Source organism: Chrysochloris asiatica, unplaced genomic scaffold (genome assembly GCF_000296735.1).
Source record: "Chrysochloris asiatica unplaced genomic scaffold, ChrAsi1.0 scaffold00161, whole genome shotgun sequence".
In the NCBI taxonomy this organism is placed as follows: Eukaryota; Metazoa; Chordata; class Mammalia; order Afrosoricida; family Chrysochloridae; genus Chrysochloris; species Chrysochloris asiatica.
This window is the reverse complement of record NW_006408679.1, coordinates 5748479-5766305: the sequence shown is the minus strand read 5'-3', so window position 1 is coordinate 5766305 and position 17827 is coordinate 5748479. Positions and strand designations below refer to the sequence as shown.

Here is a 17827-nt window from a genome sequence, read left to right as displayed (position 1 = left end):
ATGGCAATATCTGAAAAACTGAGAAGAAATAGTCTTTAAATTTATGTCTCTGTATATGTCAAAACATTAAGGGCAATTAGGGAAATGACTGTGTGGTTTTAAACCCAGTTTAAATTTGCTTATAACCTGCTGTAGTTTTCTAATAGTCTCAATTATACTATGAACTTCCAAAGTGGTCATATCTACTTATTTCTACTCTCTTGCTAGACTGCACCAAAATGATTTCCCAAGTTGAGAATGACTTGGAATAAGCTTTATTGAAAACCTATACACTGACTACTGAGCTTTCATGTTGGTATATTTTAAATTCACTTTCTTAAAAGCTTGAATTTCTTCAAGATTAGGTACTGACGTTTCTGTAAGAATAAAACGAATGGGGGTGTGGGGGGGGGGACTTTCGAGGTTTTACTCTTAAATTTTCTGTGTAATGTCCTTCCCAGTCCTGTTTCTGACCATGTCTGGTGGTACTCCAGAGGAGTCATTTATACTGCATATCTAAGTCACAGAGGAAACTGTTTTGAAGCTGGTTTAGATTCCAAATGTATACAAATGAAGTCACTTTAATCCTATAAATACTTCTTAATTTATTTTTAAAAAATTGTGCTGTTAACCCTTTTACGGGGCAACAAGCTATGTGAAAAGTACAAAACTTTTTGTCAAATGTAATATTGAGAGTGCTTTTGACATAGTTCACTGGTTTATCGTCTGGATCAGTATATACTGCGCAACGGGCAAGGCTAGAATCCATGAACCAAGCTGCAAAGATCTCAAGCTAAATAAGGCGGAAAGATTTGGAGAAACAAAAGAAGGAAATTCTTTCCTATCCAATGTATACTCTTCAGACTAATGCACTCTTTCTATCAAGCCTTCTAAACAGTTAAATAAAGTTTTCCAAACAAGCATTTAAACTTCATTACACAGAAGAGCAACAAGAATGGTATCCTGCCAGACAAAAGGCAGAAGGGAAAAAAATATATATACTGAGTTCAATGGGTAAGCCTGAATGTAGCACAGTTCTTCACAACCGATGGGGGATAATTCAACATGGTGTCCAACAACGTTCTAACGATGTGCTTCATCTCAACTGGTTACTATGAAGCAAGGTGTAAATGTTTGGCCCCAATCGGGCTTCAGAAATGGTTCTTTTTCATGACGAGCATGTCCATCCAGCTATATCAATCATGTTTGTTTGCACCAAATCCCAAGCCATTAAAATACGACTAATTTTAAGTTAAACAGAAGTCGTCTGCTCCAAATTCGCCATCAACTATCCATGCTACTGCATTCCTCTGGATGAAGACAAGATGAAATGTGCAACGGGAGAGGGAGAAAAAGGAAAGGGGAAGAAAAAAGTTACCAGTTAGAATGTTTTAAAATCAGCATCATCACATTGCAAAATACTAAAAAAATACATACACAGCAAATTCTTAATATTTTCATCATAATCATTGTAACACTGTACCTGCATCATGCCACAGTGTGATCATATATTAGAATTTAAACTTGTGATTGTTTTGATTAACAGAGAACTCAAATGAATTATCAAGTTGAAATCTCTTGCTTTTAAAATAAACCTTGAAGTAGGTATGCTGAATATAAAATCTTTGTGATTGTTCACATTAGAAAAGAGGAAAGAAAGATATGGTAGTCTATGGTGAAACTCTGGGCTTATCATTATGTGTTCTCTCAGTTTGGAATTCTGCAAAGTTCTCTACTCCATTTTATCTTTCATGTGTGTTTAAAAGCATAATTGAGATATAATTCATATACAATACAATTCATCCATCAAAACTTACGGGTTAAAAAAAACAACCCCAAACTTATGGATTCAATAGTTTGCAGTACATTTGAAGGGTTGTGCAATCACAGCCATATTAATCTTACAGAGTCTTTCATTCCTCATTACTAATAATCTCTTCCTTCTGCCACCCCCACCCTCTGGCCTAAAGCAACCATTAAGTTACTTTCTGTCTTTATGGATTTGCCTATTTCTGGACCATTTCATAAGTGAAATGATATAATACGGGGTTTTGTGTCTGGATTCTTTCACTAAGCATGAAGTTTTAAGGTTCATCCATGTTTTAGCATGGGTCAGTACTTTACTTCATTTTAAATAGCCCTCAAGAAAGTGCACAAAGTATATAACTCTTTTTGTTATAATAAAAAGTCACCAAATTCTCTTTTGAAATGAAGTAGTCAGGTGAAGTATTTTTATTTAAATGACTGAGAATATCTTATTTGAGTATAATTTTCTTTAGTGTTATCTGTATTTTTCAAATTTTCTACTCCAAACAGAAATTACTTGAAATAGAAAAAAACAGAGGGAGGAAAACCAGAAAATACCTGCATTTTAAGCTTATAATCAATTAACTGGTTAGCAAATATTTTCCTATTTCACATGAAAATCTCTACAGAGCTCTACCTAGACTGCCAAAACACAATGGAAAATTGCTGTATTGAACCCAGATCTTAAAAGTGAACTAAGAGTTTGGCTCACCCACATTAGTAAGTATCCACATGAATAAATTAATCAAATAGAAATGAAAGCATAAACACAGATATCAACATATCTTTAAAGGTACTTCTACAATCCACTTATTGAGTAAATCTGTTACTAAATACCTACTGTTTTCTTATTTCTTCAAATCAAATATGCTTATTTAAGGAAACAATTTCCAAATGACAAAATTAAAGCATGAGAAAAATGAGGCTTTCTATGCCCATAAAGATTTAGTGCCTTGGAAACCCTACGCAGGGTGGCTGTGAGCCGGAATCAACTCCACAGCACATAGCCACCGCCACCACCACCATGATTATAGCTGTAGACCTCTAAAGAATCCTTGAAACATGAACAGGATCATCAAAGTTAAACATGTCTGGTCTTATAGTTTATTTCCCAGAGGAATGTAGAAGGTTAAATAGACATCTCCAAATACAACATGGTCCGTCAAAGCTCTGTGCAACTAGGCAGTTCTCAAGTTGTGGACCTTTGTTACTTTTCATTATAGTCTCCTCTGGCTGCATATCCACACACTTGCCAGTAAAATATGAGCAAGCCTTCTACAATGTTGTACCATAAAGACAAAGCAGATTTTTATAAAAATACAGAGAATCTATTTTCTTGAACCATACATGCTACGCCTCCAACCATCGAGAATCACTTAACTGAGCAGCTGTTCATCTTTCCTACTATTTAGAATTTGGTAGCATAGTTGTTGCAATTCAGGCAGCTAATCTCATGGTCAGCAGTTTGAAACCACCAGTGGTTCCATGGCAGAAAGATGAGGCTTTCTGTTCCAGTAAAGATTTACAGGCTCAGAAACCCTATGCAGTGTCGGAACTGACTCCAAGGCACATAGCCACCACCACTATTTAGCATTTATTTAGGTGAGATATGCTATGTGAAATATATAGGTCTATCTAAGTAAATTATTTCTTCTAAATAAATGCAGTATTTAATCTACTCTACCTGAAAAAGTAAAGTTATTTACAGAAAGCTTCTGATAACCTTCTTACATTACCATTCATTATTTATCTCTTGAATATAAAATGCTTCATCAAATATTAAATATAGATAGCATAAGGAAAGACTTTCCAATTAAGATTAAAGTGACAATCCTAAATAACTAAATGATGTAAATAAGGTAGCACAGTCAACTTACTCTCTCCACTATCACTAAAAAACAAACAAAAATAAAAAACAAAACCGAAAAACCCTACTAGGTCTTAAACTTCTCCTATGGGGTAAGATGAAGTAAAATCCCTAAAAGAGGGAGAACATAAATCATATATAGCACTTTAAATAAAATTAGTTTAATTGCTGCAGGTTTCTAATAAGGGTATTATTTTCATCTGAAAAAAAAAAAAAAAAAAAAGGCATGTTAAACATTGTACACCGGTGTTACCTTCAATATTCTGGTGGTCTATAAAAGGTGCTGGTCCCCATATTCTAACAGTACCATCATCTGAGGCGCTGGCCATCATGGATGGAATCTGTGGGTTCCAGCTCACACAGTTTACTGTCCGTGTGTGCCCTGTCAATTCTGCGATCGGCAGCTCACTACGTTTGTGCCAGATGTAAACCTTGTGATCTGAATAACAGTAATTCAGAGACGAGTTAGGGTTTCTTTTAAATTAGCAAAATTAACTGATTTAAATTTTATCATTCACTTTATGTATAGCATATGACTTCTGACTAGGACAGTTTAAAGGCAGAACAAACATATGATTAGTTTAATAAATTACTTTATATGCAAAGCCATTTTGATAAAATATATTTATTTTTTCTGTTAAAAGTAATTATTTCCCATCAAATCTCCAAAAAATCTGCTTGGAATATGTCAATACATGAGTAATAAAACAAATCTAAGTTTTTTATAAAGAAATCCAGCATAAAGAAGATACATATTTTCATTTTGTTGAATTTTCAGGCAACAGAAAAGCAACAATAATGAAGTAGACAGTGAAATCCTTCCTTATGAAGTACTAAGTATTAAGTACGTTAAGTACACTATTTAATCTTTACCACTATCCCATGAGGTGGATACAATTCTTATCACTTACGGATTGTTACCAAAGCACTGAGAGGCTAAATGACTTGCTCATGGTTAAGAACTAGTAGATGGCTAAGCTGGGATTCAATCCAGGTAGCCTGGCTCAGAGTATACTCTAAACACTGTCCCATATCAGCCTCATAATACAGTTTCATGGAAGACTGTTTTTAATCTCACAAAATGACCCAAACACCCACTAACACCTTTGTTTTTCTGGGATGAATTAGTATTCAAAATAAATAACCAAGTACTACAGAACAGTGTTTATGAGAATTGCTTCTGAAGCCAGAGTACCTGAGGTCAAATCTTTCCCTCTACCACAGACTGGCTGTGTAATACTGGGCCACTTACTCATTCTTTGCAACTCTTCTGTAAAACATAACAATTTAGCTCATTGTGTTGTCATTACAACTAAATAAATTTGTGTTTAACAAAATACATATTCTGAAGAGATAGTTGATGGCTATTATACAGAAGGCAATATAGGGGAAAGTTAGAAGTGTCCAATCTAACAGTGTTATCAGGCAATTATGTAGATGATGTGGAAATTCTCTAGGGGCGTGCTGCCATCTTCAACTTGACAAAAACTGGTGAAAAAGATAATTAGCTTGTGGTGTAAAAACCAGAAGGGCCTTTAAAAAGTTCATGGAAATATGGAATTAAAGCTCTGGTCTCAAAATTTTTGACATAAAAATAAAACACTAGGAATGTACGTGAACTTTTTTGATGAAGCAAAAAAGGAAAAAACTGTATTTGCTGAATGTATCCTTCTTAGAATAATTCTGTTCAACAATTTTGATAAATGTCTCCTTGCCTAAAATAAAATTAGGAAATAAAAAAGCTATAGAAATTCACAAAGGAGAAATATTAAATGCTTGAAATATGTGAATTCAACTGAAATCTGTCTATATTTGGAGTAAAATGGGTCAGAGTTTAACTCTTTCCTACAGGGTTGCTATGAGTCGGGCGTAACTCGACAGCAAGATGTTTGGTTTTGTTTTATATCCAACTGGTGTTCAAAGCATTTTTAAAACCATTCTAATCTACCTGAATCATTAGAAAATCTCTTTACTTCATAGTTATGTCTCATTTTTAGCCCCAAGCAGGATATAATGTAGTTTAATTACATTATTCACCAGACTTAGTTCTAAATTAGTTTGGGCTTACAAGAAAAACCTGCCATCATCTGAGACTGTGGTAGCCATATATATTTTTATGTACCTCTAGGGCACATGTTATTTTTAGACACAGCTATGGGGAATTCTAAGGCTTAATTAAGAGGGGAAAAAAAACACCCCACCAGAAGCAGGATTGAACAGAACATGGGTAAAGTATCTTAAGAGTAGTTTAAATGTGTTTAAAGCTGCTATAATAGTACTTAGAATATAGTGAGCACTCCAGAAAAATGTGTTAAATGAAATTTACAAAAAGTTGCCATTATTTATGTTCTTATCACCTGAAAAGGTATATTTTGATAGACTTACCTGTTTGTATATTTTAAACAATTCATATTTTATATCAGATCAAATAGTTAGATAATATGCCTGTATAAAATATGGATACTTTCAGAATGGAGGATAAATTTATTGAAAAGAGCCTGTTTTTGTTATTTCAGCTTTTTCTGAAACCATAAGAACTATCTAACTAAATTATTCTCTATAGTCACTGAAGAAATACTGAAGATCTAATTATAATTTTGTCCAAGTTCACATTAAGACATCATCATCAACTTTGACAGTTTAGCCTGAATATTATCTCCCATGAAAAATCAAGTTAATATACAAAAGTATGACTTGACTAACTCTTGATGTGATAGAATCACCAAACACACTGCCACGCAGCCTAAAAGACAGTTAGGTAAGGAGGAGTCAAATCATTCTAAAAAATAGGGAAATAAACAGTGTATTAGATAAATATTATTTCAGTTTTTTAACTGAGCCTCTCTATAATTTGCTCTGAAACATGACTACCTTCACAAACTAAGGGTCTATGGGACTTTAAATCCCTAAGTATGTTTGTCAGCAACACAAAACAGTTACCTTCACTGCCACTAGCGATGAAGTCTTCATTATGGCCTCCAAAACACGAATGAATTGTATAAAACCCTTGCGTAACACCTTGATATTTTCTTACTAAAACTCTGTCTTGCAAGTCCCATAAATGAACTCCCTGTAGGCAAAAAAGATTTTAAAATATAATTTGAACATTTTCATTTAAGTAAAAAGTCAAAGTTCTGATAAATTTATGGTTGACTCTCCACATTTTAGGATCAAACACATGCAATAAAATGTAAGAATAAGTAGAAATCTTATTTATGTACAAATACATTTTTAAAAATCACAATGAAGATACAATTGAACTAAGTTAATTTTTCTGGAAATCATATTAATAATAAACTTACCTGAGTTGCTACATTTAACAAAGCTAATCGGCCATTTTTTGAAATAGTAAAAGACATAATAGGATGATCTTCTTGTACTCTGTAACCAAAGAAAATTTGTAAAATAAACATACAAAGAATAAAGATATTCAAATTATTTAATTATAGAAATGCTCTAGTCAATCATGTTTATATCACAATTTTGCTTTCAGCCACTACTATCCACTACACTCCAAACAGGAAAAATGATTTGAGTTAGGAGTCTTGGTGTGGCGCTTACGCAGTACCGCACCAGGACTCCTAACTCAAATGATAAGCACTGTACTACAAGGTCAGTTTGAACCGCAAGGTTGGCAGTTCAAGCCCACCAGTCACTTCTCAGAAACCCTACACAGGATTGCTATGAGTCAAAACCAACTCAACAACACTAACAACACCATCACCTGATTAACTATCATAATCCAAACTACCCAACAAACCAAAACCAAAGTAAAACCTCTTCTGGAAAAGCAAGCTCGTCGTTTGAACCGCATCATCAGAGGTTCAACATCACCAGCTGCTCCTTGGAAACCTCATATAGGGTTGCTATGGATCAGAACTGACTCAACAACACTTAGGAAAACAACAAACCACGTATTTAACATAAAGCAGATAATCATTGTTTAATGATGGAAACAAAATATAGTTACATGTTCCTATCTGTAAGGTCCTCGAAGTTATAGCCCCGAATTCGCTGGTGTGTGTCTGACGCCAGAACAGTCTTCCCGTCACTCAAGCACCAAAGGCATTGCACTCTCACCCCTTCCCAGGAGTCAAGAAGATTACCATCTAAATCCTGATCAGAAGAAAACAGCTATTAATGCTACTGAACTACAGTTAGAAAGCACACTAAAAAATATCTTTGAGCAATAAATACCTTTTAGTAATATAAGTTTGTTTTTTAGTGAGACTGATCTAAACCTAATTGTTTCAGGAATGTTTTTAATTAGGAGAATTTGAGTACAGGTCACATCTCATTACAACAATAACTAAAGGGATGGGTCTAGGGGATTTTCATAAATCTATCTTCAATAACCATAACCAAATAAAGTAAAATACCAAGAAAAAAGAAAAAAGTTCTCTTAAGTTCCAAGTAAAGGTCTTACTTTTAAAATTCAATATACTGCAATTTGTCCTGTAGTACTCAGAAATTGTGACATGGCACGATTGCTTAGCAATCTTTAAGTAGATTTAAGTAGAACTTAAAAATCTATTATGGTGGTTTATAAAACTCAAACTAAATTTGTAATAATAACATGCTCTATATAGATCAGAGCACTAATGTTCTAGTTCACTGAATATTCAAACTCAGAGGGGCTTTACTATATCCCCATTTTACAGATGCTCTTCCAAGTCTTGTTTCCTTTAAACACCGTATGATCTGGCATAGGCAGAAGCGTATGTGTTTTTCTTACATCCAAGGAATTAAAAACGGATTTAGGTTCCATGTGTTTCACAGCCAGCTTAAAAACCAGTAACTTAATTTGTTACACTGACTTTTTGAAAGGAGATCTTCAGCTACCTATAAATGACTGCATGGGGTTTGTTATCTTGTTTGAGTATTACAGATAAATACAGCAGTGTTTACTTGAACCCATGTGTCTTGAACCATGCTAAACATTAGAAAGAAATATAGAATCTAGACATAACAGTAACAATACTGCATTTGTATTTGTATTATAATTTAGCATGCCCTAAGACTTTTTACCTTTTACTCATTTTAATCTTTCTAAATTTTAATTGGATGCAATAAAATTTTTAATAAAAAACAACAATAGTGTAGGTACTAATCAGAAGACAGCTTATATAGAAAGTGAAAAGTTCCCTGGTAGCACACATCACCATTTTCAGTCTTCAAATACTAATGACTATTTACTCTTGACATTCAGGATTGTTTTGTTTTTAAAATATACAAAAAACTAAAGGCCTAAAAACCTCAAAAGAAATTAAGATGAAATCTTTTCATTCTTAAAATATTCAAGGAGAATAAAGAAGTTTGGAAAAACAATTGTTTTAAGTTCTATTAAACTCAAGATGCATAATACTTGAAATGGCAGGAAAAACAGAAAAAAAAAATCCAAATACATTGTGTTACTCCTATTTCATAAGCAGCTTAAAATACAATGTCTAGACTTAAAGTTTGTTCTAGGATTGCAATGTTCAATAAAGTAGGTACTAGCCACATGTGGCTAATTAATTTTTTTAAAAAAATTATAATTAATATGTAGTCCCAGAATCCCACTAGCCATATTTCAAGTACTCCAACAGTCCCAAGTGGCTAGTGGCTACAGTGTAACTACGAAACATTACCAACAGCAAAGAAAGTTCTACTGGGCAGTGCTAATCTAGGAAGATGGCAAAGTAAGTCTTTGTATAGTACAGTCTAAAACAGATACTTAGTCAAGTGACTTCTTTATTTCAACAAAAATAAAATTACTTTTCAATCAGCAGACACTTAGAAAGGGGCACTAACTACTTACACACTGATAGAACTGCCCACGCTGACCTCCAGTTACAAAGCGTTTCCCATCTGGATTCCAAGCCACACTTGTTAAACTGTCTTCATGCGACTGGCTCATTTTTGTCCTTAGCTCTCCCGTCTACAAAAACATAAGAATGTGGGTAAGACCTTCTTGTTACTCCTCTAAATTACATGTAAAGAAAAAACACATGTAAAGTGGGTATCTGGTTAGTTTGGTATTCCTGAGAGAAGTGAGTGATTTAAACTGCCTTAATAAAAAGTGTTATAGTACTTGGTAGAGGAAACTCAGGACCTTAGGGTGAACCCCAAGAGCTGAACAATGCTTGGCAAAGGTAATCCCCCCAAAATAGATACAATGAGAAAAACACCAATAAAACTTCATCTTTACAATCATAAAATGAAACTAATATGTAATTTTTTTCAAGCAAGTTGATACGATTATAATAGCCCTCTCAGCTTCCAAGTCTGTTCTTTTATCGATTTTATTCTAAAAATGCAGTTAATGTGATGGCAATTCCTCAACAGAATTAATGAGGAGAAAAGCTATGGCCTTAATCAATGGTGTGTTGTTGTTGTTGTTGTTACACCAACGGTATTAAGTAGTCTAACTTATGCTAAATTTTATATTCCAGATGCTAAAAATGCAGTAGGTTAAGATGGGAAGAGAAAATGTAAAATTATTTTTAAAATATAACTTTATTTCAAAAGCAACAGAAAAGAAAAAGGAACTTTATATGGTTTTAGCATAGCCCTTCTAAAGTATTCCCAGCCAAACAAGGATATTTAGTAGTTACAACCCTCAGATATCCTCCTGTTAATGTTTTCTAAGTTATCCAACTTAGAAGGTAGACACATACCATTTAATCTAGTCTTGATTCCATTTTGTTCATGGATTAGAAACAGGATCTGAGAGATAATAGCTGCCCTTGGTATAATAAAAAGTACATGGGCATAACTTCCTGTGAGAAATGGGTAATCAAAAGTAAAAATAAACGAATGAAAACAAAGGGTATGATTAGGAAATGGGGGCAAGTAGTAAAAGCAACAAGGGCACAAAAATAGAAAACTAGATGTTTCCCTTACATTGGGGAGAAAATTAGCTATCTTAATCCTTCCCCCGAATTGTTAGCTATTCTCACTTATTTACCTCTTTGGGTTGCTTGGTAGAAACAGTTAAAATAAAAATTCAGATGCACAAATACACATGCAATAGCTAGAATAATTTTTACTCACAAATATGTGACCACATTAAGTTATGAAAGCAGAAATGACAATTTCTCTTGCTATGCTCAGTAGTGAGTATATTAGGCTATTAAGAAACCTACCTAAAACCAAAATAGAAATAACTGAAAATAAAAGGCCACCCTTTTTAGAATAAGCTTAAATATAAGGTAATGCATTGTTGTTGTTGTTAAGTGCCACTGAGTTGGTTCCAACTCAGAGAACCTGAAGAGGGTTTCTGACAAGTGGCTAGTAAGCTTGAACCATTGAACTTGCGGTTCAAACCGGCTTTGCAGTCTAGCGCATTAACCCACAGTGCCACAACAGAACTCCTAGTAATGCATAGTAACATATTTATGCTAGAACAGAATATAATTCTTTAGAAACTCATAATTGACTCAAGAGAAATACTCACCAGAAAACAATCACAAATACAATATGTTTGATAAAAGTAGCTTAAGAGTTTTTGAACAATTGGGAACTTTTTTATTATGAAATGAAAGTTAGTTTTAGTTAAAGAATTGTAGTAAATATTCTTAGATATAATAACAGTATTTGTTTATGTAGAATGCTGCTTTCCTAGGAGATACATGCCTTCTTATTTAAGGGTAAAATGTTTTAAATTTACTTTCAAATGTTATGAATATGGGTATATATTTGTAAGAATGCATGTGAAGTCCTGGTGTGGAGTTGTAGAATAAGCACTGGACTGCAAGGTCAGCAGTTCAAACTCACCAGTTGCTTCTTGGAAATCCTATCTATACAGGTTTGGTTGAGTCGGAACCAACTCTAGGGCACTTAGCAACAGTAACATGTATGTATCCATGTACGGATACATATACACAGTATAACAAAAGTCTAAAAACAGACTCAACAACTATTGAATCTATGGTGGTGAGCATATAGGCTATCATTGTGTTAGTATTTCAACATTTCTGAATGTTTTCTTAATAAAAGCTAGTGTTGAATTTCCAGGCAGAGAGAGGCCTGCCTATGGACAGAGCTGAGGAGAGGCTGTCCAGATTGGAAGAACTGTCTCCTGAGCATTTCTGACCGTGACCTGTTAAATTCTCTAATAAACCTCATAACTGTGAAAACAAAAACAAAAAAGCTAGTGTTTAAACACCAGAAAACAACTTAAGATTTTATTATTCAAATAGCTTAATGAGATTTATGGCGGTCATCTTCAGGTCCATTTTGAGTATTCATTTTGTCCTCTATACAGTCTTTATTATTTCAATAATCTCTGCAGAATTTTATCTCCACAGAGTTGGTAAAAATCAAATTATTTATTGGTCCCTGGAATAAAAACCCTACCCCCCATCAAGTTACACTTTGCCTAGGGGTTAAAAAAAGGAAAACCACCTACCCTGACAACTACATTGTCTCTAAAACATGGCCTGTAAATAACAGAGTAAATACAATGCTGAGTTTTTCTAAAATGAGATCGTATACAAAGTTCAAGTTTTCATTAGAAAACAGTAATAAAGCACCTCATAGTAAATACTCAAAACATCATGTGGCTTTACCAAATGAGTCCAGGTGCAACTGCCATGAAAATAGAAAATTTTGTTTGATGCCAATGCTTTCACACTTGAGAAGCAAATTGCATGTATAATTGTGAAACTATGAAACAACTATAAACTCCTTCCTAACGTGCAAATACCACAGTACTAGCACAAATTTCATAGTACAAAGTAAAACATTCCGAAATACTTATACTGATCTTTCAAAATTCTATTATGCTTGGCAAAATGTATAAATCTGGACACTTGTGATCCACCTGAAGAATCACCATTCGTAAGAGCTACATTACAGTAAAGGGTTAAATGGCTGTTTAATTGACAAATAAGAAACGAAGTTATGAAGAATATACGCAGTAAGACTATGCTTTAATTAAAGGCCAATCCAAGGATAGAACTTGCTCACTTGTACATTCCAAAGCCAAAGCTCAGAGCAGTCATCTGGGCCACAAGCAACAAGATAGTTGTCATCTGGACTCCATGCAATATAAGAAACACCGTAAGCATGTCCTTCTAATGTTTTAAGCAGTTTTAACAGGTGTGTATCCTAGGAGAGAAAATACATAACTCAGTTAACTCTCATGCCTAAAGTTACTATTTTCTAGCACAAATACTTAAGATAGCTGATGTGTTTTGTTAATAAAAAAAAAAAAAACTTGGCCCGAAGAAGTTTTCACATAAGTTTTCACCCCCAACTTGCTTCATATAGACTCACTCATACTTCAACATCTATTAAGCATCTTCTATAGACAAGGAGTCCTGGTGTGGCATTGGAGCATAATGCACTGGACCACAAAGTTGGTTTGAACCACAAGGCTGATGGTTCAAATCCACCAGTCACTCTTCAGAAACTCTATATAGGGTTGCTATGAGTCAGAACCAACTCAACGGCACTTAACAACAACAACAACAAACAGATAAGGCAGAGTGTACAAGTTGGAAATACGAGGATGACACAAAATTTATTCTTAGGAACTTTCAGGGGAACTAAAAACAGATGGGTATCACAGATCTGGTGTGGTGCTGTGGGCTAATGCGTCAGAGACTGCAAAGTTGTTGTCTGAACTGCGAGGTTGGTGGTTCAAGATTACCAGCTGCTCCTTGGAAAACCTACACAGGGTCGCTATGGGTTGGAATCGACTCAATGGCACTTAACAGCAACAATATCACAGAACAAGCTCTTATTAAACAAATAAACTTTACTGAGATAGAATTTACATATCATAAAATTCACCCTTGTAAACTGTACAAAAGAATGATTAGTATATTCAAAGCTGTCCAACTATCACCACTATGTAATTTTAAAACGTTTTCATTCTCTCATCCCAAAAAAACCTATATCCATTAGCAGCCCCTCCCATGGCCCCTGGAACACTTCTAACCTATTTTCTATTTCTCTGGATTTGCCTATTCTGAACATTTCATATAAATGGAATCATAAAAATATGTAGTCTTTCGTGGTTGGTTTATTTCACTCAGCATGTTTTCAAGATCCATCCATGCTATACCATGTATCAGTACTTCATTCCTTTTTATTGTTGAGTTCCATTGTATTGATACACCATTATGTGTTTATCTACCATCTGTTAATAGAAATTGGGGGTGTTTTCACATTTTGGCTATTATGAATAATGCTCTTATGAACATTTGTGTTTTTGTGTGGATATATTTTTCACTTCACTTGGGCAAATACGTAACAGTGGAATTGGTAACTCCATGTTTAATATTTTGAAGATATAACAAACTGCTTTGGAAGTGGCTATACCGTTTTACAATCCTACCAGTAAAGCTACTTGTTGTTGTTGTTAAGTGCTGTTAGTTGATTCCAACCCACAGCAACCCTATATAGGGTTTCCAAGGAGCAGCTGGTGAGCTTGAACTACCGACCTTGCAGTTCAAATGGCTTTGCAGTCTGGCACATTACCCCACAGCGCCACACCATGACTCCTTAGCAGCAATTAAATTTTAGTGCTGATCAATACACTGTGGCCCCATCGACAAAAAACATCTCGTTTAGGCCACACATATCTAAGAAGCAAGGTAATGATGGCAAAGAGATGAAGGTTAGAAACTTGCCTCTGTTTACAGTGCATGTTAGGATTTGAATTTGGGCTGCTAACTCAGACCATAGTCAACTAAACCATAGAAGGCAAGTGTGGAAATGGAAGGACTAGGATGGGAAATTTTACATGTGTAGTTTAGACTAAGGGGGTTAAATAAATTTTGTCCTGTGAGTGAACAGTCACTTAAAATTTTAAGCCTCGAAATATATAACACGAAATCAACTTTAGGAAGAAAATTTAGAAAACAACATGGATGATGAGTCAGAATGAAGAAACAAAGGATAATGAAACATATGATAGAAATCAATACAAGAGCAAGAGTTACAACATGAAAAGAAGCTCTAGACTAAAATGATCAGATTAAAAAATACTTGGGAGATAAAATATTCCAAGACAACCTCCACATTTCTGGTTTAACAGATGTAGACAGGGAACAGAGGAAAGTAGGAATTTTGGCTAGAAGGGAAGAACAGTGAGTTAAGTTTTAGACTTTAAGTCTAAAGACTCATTGAGTCAAGCTTTGAACCTATGGGATATCCCAATGGAGCTAACCTACAAGCAGTTGGAACAAGTCACTGAAAAACAGATTTAATTTACTATATTTAGTTTTCTTCACTGGGCCTCAAGTATAGGTATTCATACAGTTTTCTAGTCCAAACCTGTATGACAAAACTGAATACTGAACAATGCAGCTACTTCTGATAACTTTTGGAGGAGAGGGCGTTGTTGGTAGGCATAAAGGATTTGTATGTGATCAGTAATCATAGTTGCTTGCATAACTGAAAAAGCAAGCCTTTCTGACTCCTGAAGACCTTTCAGGAACAGCCTTGCATTCATAGTAGCGTTCCTGATATATGCAAAGATTTACTTCTAAACTGATGGCAAATAAACCAAAGCCCAACTGCTTATCTACATTAAAAAGATGACATAATCCTTTAACAAAGAAAGTTGGAAAAAAAAAAGCAGATTATTACCACTATCTTTGAAAATATTACACTAACAACTAACCTACCACCTATTCAAAGTGGACGTGTGTTCATGGAATCAATATGATTTTGCTTATTTATTTTTGAAGGAGGGGATGAATAAAATTAATTTTATGAAAAATTGCTAAAGGAGAGTGGACACTGGAAAGACATTAACTTAAACTGTAAAGTTCTCTCTATTCTTTTTTTTTTTTTTATTAGAAAGCTGCACATACAAAAGACATGCTTTCAAAAAGGATAGTCAAATTTTCTCAAATACTGTGACAACAAAATGTCATCATACCAAAACAAGAGTTCTAAGAAAATTCATTGAAGTATAGTGATCTAAAAAAATTATGGCCCCCATAATTTTTGCATATTGGAATATAAGCGTTAACTCTCCATTTCCCAATCTAATGTGGCCATAAAAGCCCTGCATAAGTAACATCTATTAACATTCTGTACACCTCCTGTTCTTGTAAAATACTCTGGGAAATATTGACATAACCATCCAAACTCCTTAGCAAAACATACAAGATCCTCCTTTGGCTGCTACTTACTTCTTTAATCTCATCTAGTTTACCAAAAATTTCCTCCCAAGTGCCAAATCATGGTTTTTTTCATACAAGGGCTATTCCTAAGTGGTGGTGGTGTGCCATGGAGTTGTTTTTGACTCACAGCCACCCTATGTAGGGTTTCCGATGCTGTAAGTCTTTACTGGAATAGAAAGCCTCATCTTTCTCCCATGAACAGCTGGTAGTTTTGAACTGCTGACCTTGAGGTCAACAGCCTGACACGTAACCACGAGTCACTACCAGAGTGACTTCATTTCTAGCTAGTGCTGTCTAAATATTTCTTTACAGCTTTCATTTAAAACTTCCTTTCCCCAGCTTTCCAGTTCCAGTTGGATCTCTTATGAAACCTACAGCATTCATTATAGCACAATTGTACAATATCATATGCTCAGTCTGTCTTCCCAAGCAAAAGGCCGGGCACACAGAAGTTTCCTCTTCTTATGATGCCCTTTCCCTTCCTCTACTTGTGTATGTACAGCAAAGCTCAAAATTCCTCTCTAATGAGCTACTCCTACCTAAGAAGCTCCCCTTTGTCCTTCCACAATGCTTTATATATATATGATGCTGATTTTATTTAGCTTTATTTTCCTTTCTAATGATACTCCTTAAGCAGGAGTTTTTACCTGAAATCTAGACGAATCAGTCCATGGACAGACTCAGTGGCCCATGAATTTAAATGAGAAAAGATACATTTTTATTTTTACTAACTGGAATCTGAAATTCATTAATACCTTCAATCTTGAATGCAGGCAATTAACCATGGTTAATTGTGGTGCTCTAGGATAAACACTCGACCATAGGTTGGTTTGAACTGCAAGCTTGGCTGTTCAAGTTCACTGGTCACTGCTCAAAAAACCCACACAGAGTTGCTATAAATTGGAACCTACTCCACGGCACTTAACAATAACAACATTACCAGTATCTGTGACTGTTACCACAGAAATCTCAAATATGTTCGTATCAGAGTTATTGCAGGTATCGTAAAATACTGCTTATGCTCATCATTACATCAATATTCTAGTAGTTATAGAACCTGCTACTTAATGTGCTAATAAAGAAATAATGTATTATTTCATTAGAATTGGTAGTCATGATGTGGTGCTGTAGGATAAGCACTTGACTGCTAACCACAAGGTCGATGGTCCAAACCCACCAGCTACTCCTCAAGAACCCTATACTGGGTCAGTATGAGTCAGAACTGACTCTAAAGCTCTTTAACAACAACTACTGTAATTATTTTTATACTACTTTGATAGCTATGTTGTTGTTGTTCAGTGCTGTCGAGTTGGTTCTGACCCATAGTGACCCTATATAGGGTTTCCAAGGAGCAAACTGGTGAGCTTGAACCTTGCAGTACAAATGGCTTTGCAGTTTGGCGCATTAACCCACAGCGCCATACCAGGACTCCTTATTTCAGTATAATTGGGCTTCCATAGTCATAAATGTGTAATAATAGATAATTGGGTTTCCTTATACGTTTACACTTAAAAATATAATTCTGAGAAGGGGTTCATACGTTTGCTACATTGCTAAAAAAGGTACACGGTATAAAAAAAGGTAAAGAAACCCACTTAGGCAAAAAAACAAAACAAAACAAAAAAAACTTAATTACCTTTCATCATTCATAGCTTAATGCAGGTAAATAAAAATTGCTCTATGTTTTCAAATTTGAGTATCCTTGGAAATTTCTCCTTCTATGGCTCAATTTCCTCTATTATTTCAATGTGGGAGCCTCCCAAAACTTTCTTCTGGATTAGTATCATGTTTAAACTAAATTTAATGATGTTTATTGACTTCAAGATTTTAGGTGAATGACTCCTAAACCTTTACATATCTGGAGTCATGTATTTCTTTCATTGTTCAACAAATGCTCACTTGGCTGAAAAAAATGGAAATACTTATTTCTACAAATCTATATTCTCCTAGTTATAAACAAAAATAAATATGATTTTTAAGATAATTTAGCCTTTTCATCATGTACATCAGAGGGGGTAAGGGAAGGAGAATTAGGGAAGGAGACTTGCAC

At 34.6% G+C, this 17827-nt stretch overlaps 1 protein-coding gene across 2 annotated transcripts in view; it reads right to left on the bottom strand.

The window, feature by feature from the left end:
* Nucleotides 1–564: 564 nt before the first annotated feature.
* WDR26 (WD repeat domain 26) overlaps nucleotides 565–17827 on the bottom strand; it is a 40261-nt gene continuing 22998 nt past the window's right edge. The window contains exons 8-14 of one of the 2 annotated variants that reach the window (XM_006871140.1): nucleotides 12605–12745; nucleotides 9453–9572; nucleotides 7623–7768; nucleotides 6955–7033; nucleotides 6593–6722; nucleotides 3906–4091; nucleotides 565–1289 (exon numbers count right to left, since the gene is read on the bottom strand). In XM_006871140.1, the coding sequence (XP_006871202.1) occupies nucleotides 1264–1289; nucleotides 3906–4091; nucleotides 6593–6722; nucleotides 6955–7033; nucleotides 7623–7768; nucleotides 9453–9572; nucleotides 12605–12745 (828 nt within the window). In that variant the 3' untranslated portion in view covers nucleotides 565–1263. The remainder of the gene's footprint in view (nucleotides 1290–3905; nucleotides 4092–6592; nucleotides 6723–6954; nucleotides 7034–7622; nucleotides 7769–9452; nucleotides 9573–12604; nucleotides 12746–17827) is intronic. The other variant, XM_006871139.1, reaches the window with a different exon arrangement.